At 51.1% G+C, this 6271-nt stretch overlaps 1 protein-coding gene across 1 annotated transcript in view; it reads right to left on the bottom strand.

The window, feature by feature from the left end:
* Positions 1 to 3648, bottom strand: part of NFIC (nuclear factor I/C (CCAAT-binding transcription factor)) — a 133394-nt gene extending 129746 nt beyond the window's left edge. Inside the window, exon 1 of the mRNA XM_015418817.1 lies at positions 3608 to 3648. Within this exon, the coding sequence (XP_015274303.1) occupies positions 3608 to 3616 (9 nt within the window). The 5' untranslated portion in view covers positions 3617 to 3648. The remainder of the gene's footprint in view (positions 1 to 3607) is intronic.
* Between the last annotated feature and the right edge of the window lie 2623 nt (positions 3649 to 6271).

The following is a 6271-nucleotide window of genomic DNA, read 5'->3' as shown; positions in this document are numbered from 1 at the left end:
AAGGAAGGAAGGAAGGAAGGAAGGAAGGAAGGAAGGAAGGAAGGAAGGAAGGAAGGAAGGAAGGAAGGAAGAAAGGAAGGAAGGACTTGCCTCATGCAAAGCTTGTGTTCCACCTACAGGTTCTTCCAGAGCAAAAGGTAGCAGTGGTAGCACCAGTTCAGTATTACCTCCTATGACCAGCCACGGCTTCTCCAGGCCTCAGGCAGAGAGAAAGTCTTCTCCATCTCTGCAAAGATCCTTTAACGGGTGACCGGTGCTCCCTCTAAGCTGTGGAGTCTTGTGAGCAAAAATTCTACTTTGTGAGCTACTGGCATAAAAGTTGTGAGCGAGCGATTGGGCTGCTGCATGAATTAATTTGCCCTGGAGCCCTCCTTCCTGAGCGAAGACAAAAACATGTGAGCCAGAGGCTAAAAAACGGTGAGCTAGCTCACACTAACTCAGCTTCGAGGGAACACTACCAGTGGTGACTGAACCTGGGCCCTTCAGCATGCGAAGCAACCGTTCTGTCATTGACCGGGGAAAGCAGATGTCCCAACCAGAGCCTTCGCCCCAAGCAAATGCTCTCAGAGTGCGGGACCAAGATGCTTTTACAACCCTGGCCGATCTTCCCCCTTCTCCTCCCCAACTGAGATCAGCCACTCTGCCTGCTGCAGTTTCCCAGAAGGCATTGCAAGGATGCTACCAAGGGGCCAGGCCTTGGAGCACCCGACTGCTGGCAAGTCCAGCTTCCTCCCTCTGTCTCACTCAGCCCCTGTTCGGCTGCAGTCACCTAGAGATGAGAGAGAGAGAAATGCAAAGATGGAGGTGGGGGGTGACCATCAAGAGAGACTCTAGAATCTAGGGACTCCAGAATTTACGGAGCGACTCTAGAATTTACAGAGCCGGTTGTTTTGCTGGAGAAAACGTCACCTGGATTGTTTTGCAAGAGACGTTGTTTTGGTAGAGAAAACATTTATACGCCACCCTTTCTCCCTAGGGTTGACAGGTACACCCTGGCAACCAGCAGGGGGTGGGCGGTTGTTTTGCTAGAGAAAACATCACCTTGTTCACACAACCCTGAAACACTGCAATAACCAGCATAAATAAAGCTTGGGTCGTCTTGGACTAAAAAGTGCTGAGTTCAGATCCCCACACAGCCATGAGTACCTGGGGCCAGTTACTCTCTATCGGCCTAACTTTCCTCCTTGGGCTATTCTGAGAATTAAAAAGGGTGGGAGAGACACATCAGTGCTGCCCGAACTCCTTGGAGGAACAACGGGATTTTAAAAAACCCTCATTTTTGTTTATTTACTGTTGTTTACTAATGACTCCTGTTGGTAGTTGATTATTATGAAATCGTAACAGTAAGAGTAATATTAATAAAGGGTGATGGTCAATGTTCCCTCTAAGCTGAGTTAGTGTGAGCTAGCTCACTGTTTTCTAGCCTCCGGCTCACACATTTTTGTCATCGCTCAGGAAGGACAGCTCCAGAGCAAGCTAATTTATGCAGGAGCCGAATCGGTCACCCACAACTTTAATGCCAGGAGCTCACAAAGTAGAATTTTTGCTCACAAGACTCCACAGCTTAGAGGGAACATTGGTGATGGTAGCAACTGTGCAGCTAATAATGAGAGCCGGTGTAGTTCAGTGGTTATAGTGTCGGATTAGGCTCTGGGAGATATGGGTTCATAGAAACATAAGGCTGGAAGGGACCTCAAAGGTCATCTAGTCCAACCGCAAGAAATTCACAACTACCTCCCCTGCTCCCCCACTGACCCCCACTCTATGCCCACCCGAAGGCAAAAAACCTCCAGGGTCCACACTCATGCCATGGAAGCTGGCTGGGTGACCTTGGGCCAGTCACACACACTACATTTAACCTACTGAGGAAGTACTTCTTCACCCAAACAGTGATTCACACGTGGAACTCACTGCCACAGGAGGTGGCGGCGGCTACAAGCATGGACGGCTTCAAGAGGGAATTAGATAAGCATATGGAGCAGAGGTCCATCAGTGGCTACTAGCCACAAGGTATAGATAGGAACTCTCGGTCTGGGGAAAGGGATGCTCTGTATTCTCGGTGCTTGGGGGGGGCAACAGTGGGAGGGCTTCTAGTGTCCTGGCCCCACTGGTGGACCTCCTGATGGCACCTGGTATTTTTGGCCACTGTGTGATACAGAGTGTTGGACTGGATGGGCCATTGGCCTGATCCAGCATTGGCTTCTCTAATTTTCTTATGTTCTTACCTCACAGGGTTGTTGTGAGGATAAAATGGGGGAGAGGAGAATGATGTACGCCACTTTGGGTCTCCATTGAGGATAACAACAGTACCCAGTTTTATCTCAGAAATGTAGAGAAGAATAACTTTTCAGTGAGCGTACATTTTGATGAGGAGGAGGACAAAGAAGAGGAAGAAGTAGAGGAGGATTTATAGCCTGCCCTCCACTGAAGTCTCAGAGCGGCTTACAATCTCCTTCCCTTCCTCTCCCCACAACAGACACCCTGTGAGGTCGTTGGGGCTGAGAGAGCTCTTGCAAGAACTGCTCTTGAGAGAACAGCTCTGAAAGAACTTATGACTGACCCAAGGTCACACCAGCAGCTGCAAGTGGAGGAGTGGAGAATCAAACCTGGTTTTCCAGATCAGAGTCCGCCGCTGTCAACCACCACACCAAACTGGCTCAGAGGTGCCAGAGAAAGCCACTATAAGTTGGTCAGACATGAACCAGAGAGAGCCAGGTTGGAATTGCTACTCAGTGACAAAGCAAGAAGAAGAAGAAGAAGAAGAAGAAGAAGAAGAAGAAGAAGAAGAAGAAGAAGAAGAAGAAGAAGAAGAAGAAGAAGAAGAAGAAGAAGAAGAAGAAGAAGAAGAAGAGATTGGATTTATATCCCGCCCTTCACTACCCAAGGGAGTCTCAGAGCGGCTTACAGACTCCTTTTCCTTCCCCTCCCCACAAGAGACACCCTGTGAGGTAGGTGGGGCTGAGAGAGCTCTGACAGAAATGGCTCTTTTTCAAGGACAGCTCTTATCAGAACTATGGCTTGCCCAAGGTCATCCAGCAGGTGCGAGTGGAGGAGTGGGGAATTAAACCCGGTTCGAGTCCGCACATTTAACCACTACACCAAACTGGCTCTCTGAGTAAACCCAGCCCATTCACTCTCCCTCTAGCCTACTTCTCTGAGTTGTTTCCAGGATAAACTGAGGACAATCAGCTACATTGCCCTATGATCCTTAGAGAGAGAGAGAGACATCCCATCCCACCTGAGGTGGGTTTCCTGTTTACTTATGCTGAGCCTCCAACATAGGGGGGGGGGATTGCATCCAAAAGCCCATAAGCATAGATTTGCCTCTCCCTGTTTGTGGGAAAGAAAAAGAGCGACACTCTGCACAGGCTCAAGAGACCTCTCTCTGTAGGAACACCCCCCCCCCCCGGCCCTGAAATCCGATCCTGACTTAAGCCCTGAAGCCGGATTCAAATGGTAACTCAAGTCTCTGGCCTGCCGGAAGCCACATTTTTGTTCTCAGCTGCAAAACAATACGTTTGCAAACTTTCCCAGGCTTTGGCCGAGGAAAGTCCCCGATTTCCTACCATTTCAGCCCCACCACCACCACCCTCACGGCCCCACTCACCCTCTGCATGGCCGCCTGTCACCCCCTGGCTCCTCTCTGGCACAGAAGGGGGGGGGGGCGATAGAAATCCAGGCCAGCAAAGCAAGTAGCAACTCCCTGGCAGTTTAAAAATAGCCTGGGACTTCTGCACGGGGAGTGAGCTGGCGATGGCCAGAGGGGATTGGCTGACGCAAGATCATGGGTCTCTAGCCTGGGGATCAGGGGGTGAAAAGTTCATATGTCCCCCCCCCTTCCCCAAGAGAGGGGAGGAAAGAAAAAGGGCAAGCTAGGGAAAAGAAGCGTCTGGAGGAAGACAAGCAAGGACTTCTGGGCAGGCTGGTAGTGGGGAGGCCGGGCAGCTGGGAGTGGCTGTCTGTCAGCCGGAGCGAGCCGCTAGATCTCTCCTGCCTGTGGGCTTCGTCCAGATGCCTATCACTCAACCTCTCTATTATCCCTCTGAAATATTAATGCGCCCTTCACATTAATATTCCCTCGAGGGCCGACTGTGTGAACGGACCGAAAGGACTGTACATTCCTTGTTGTTGTTGTTGTTGTTGTTTGTTCCCCCGCTCTCGTTCTCCTCCTGGGCGGGCTGCCTCCTGGAGCACGGCTAATCTGTGACATCACAGCAGCCCAGCCAATGGCAGCGGAGGCGGGTGTTTTCACCTCTGCTGGGATGATGAGCGAGTGTTCTTTTACCATTCTTTGATATTTCCGTCATTGTTTTCCATTCGCTGTCGGTTTGGCTGGAGATCCTGGAGGCTTTTTTGGGGGGTCATCTTCTGGGTGTGGAACAGGGGTCACTGGGGGTGGGGGGGAGGTCTTTGTGAGTTTCCTGCATTGTGCAGGGGGTTGGACTAGATGACCCTGGAGATCCCTTCCAACCCTAGGATTCTATGGTTCTCTGCTGGGAGAATAACTGAGCCTGGGATTGCGCTGTAACTCAGCATATCCGTACAAGCTTGGACAAGTGATAGGGCTGCCAGCAATGCTCCCTCTACGCCGTGGAGTCTTGTGAGCAAAAACCCTACCTTGGGAACCGCTGGCATTCAAGTTGCGAGGGAGCAATTTGGCTATTGCATGAATTAGTTTGCTCTGGACGAAGCCCTCTTTCCTGAGCTGAGACAAAAACGTGTGAGCCGGAGGCTCAAAAACTGTGAGCTAGCTCACACAAACTCGGTTTAAAGGGAACACTGGCCACAGGGTGATGCTCCCGATTCTAGCAGAGATTTGAAACAAGCCCAAAGAAAACCTCTACGCCTGGCAGCCTGGAGCTCTATAGCAGAAAGTGGGTTTGTATAAAGGCAGGGCTATTTTTGGGCAGGAACGCACAGGAACGGAGTTCCGGCTGGCTCCCAAGTTGGCCACGCCCAGCAGGAACTCATTAGCATAACAGGCCACACCCAACATCAGAAACTCATTAGGATTGGCCACATTAGGGGTGTGTGGCCTAACATGCAAAGGAGTTCCTGCTACAAAAAAAGGCCCTGGGTTTTGACCACAAACAAGGTAAACAGAATAAGAAGCCAAAGGTGGGTGTGGCTGGATGACCATACTTCTGGTAACGTGGGGTGAGGCCTAATATGCTAATGAGCTATGCTTTCAGGGGTGCGGCTGGATATGCTAATGAGTTTCTGTTGTTGGGTGTGGCCTATTATGCTAATTAGTTCCTGCCAGGCTTTTTCTACAAAAAAAGCCCTGTATAAAGGGAATCAAGTCAGCTAATGTACAAGGAGCCCGAGCTCAGGCTGGGGCCACAGAAAGTCCCAGGTTCAAATGCTTGTGCTGGGATTCATGGCTCTGACTTGCCCCGTAGAAGGCAGCTCCCTCGTTAACAAGACAGCTGCCACTGCCGAGGCTTTGAGATCAGGGGCGGATGAAGGCTCACCGGTGCCCTAAGCCCTGACCAATCTTGGTGCCCCCCCTCCTTTCCACACTGACCCAGTCCATTTCAGTTGCTGACCTGTCTGACCAGATATACAATGCAGGTTGCAGCAATACCAAAATTTATTCATAGGATAATGCAATAGACTGTACAAACTAAGCTTTTCCCCCTTTCCCCCACTTTGTGGTGCCTCCTTTGGCCCTGGCGCCCTAAGCACGTGCTCAGTCTGCTTCATGGTTAATCCGCCCCTGTTTGAGATACATGGATGCTCTTAAAACCTTCGTCATGCATACTTCACCCGAGCCAGATGCCGCACCCTTTTCTGACAAACAATGAAGCATGTGCAGAGTGCATTTCAACCAGTAACTATGACCAGCCACCCTGCAGGAAGAAGGCAATGCCAACAATGCTCCCTCTAAGCTGTGGAGTCTTGCGAGCAGAAATTCTAATTTGTGAGCTACTGGCATTTAAGTTGTGAGCGAGCCATTCGGCTACGGCATAAATCAGTTTTGCTCCGGAGCCCTCCTTCCTGAGCGAAGACAAAAATGTGTGAGCCGGAGGCTAAAAAACTGTGAGCTAGCTCACACTAACTCACCTTAGAGCAGCCCCGTAGGGAGGGGGCCGGGGGGGGGCGCCTGCTAATCCAATCAAAGGTTCCAGGGCAAGGGCTGCAGCAGCCACAGCCTCCGGGTCCAGCTCCCCCCCCCCAGGAGCCCCAGTGCCTCTTCCCACGGCACAGCACCACAGACAGCCTCTGAAATCACTGCCCTTGTCCTCCCTGCCAACAGGCTGACAGGCAA

Source organism: Gekko japonicus, unplaced genomic scaffold (genome assembly GCF_001447785.1).
Source record: "Gekko japonicus isolate JY-2015 unplaced genomic scaffold, Gekko_japonicus_V1.1 scaffold1421, whole genome shotgun sequence".
NCBI lineage: Eukaryota > Metazoa > Chordata > Lepidosauria > Squamata > Gekkonidae > Gekko > Gekko japonicus.
The sequence above is the reverse complement of the archived record's forward strand: the minus strand, read 5'-3'. Positions and strand labels throughout refer to the sequence as shown.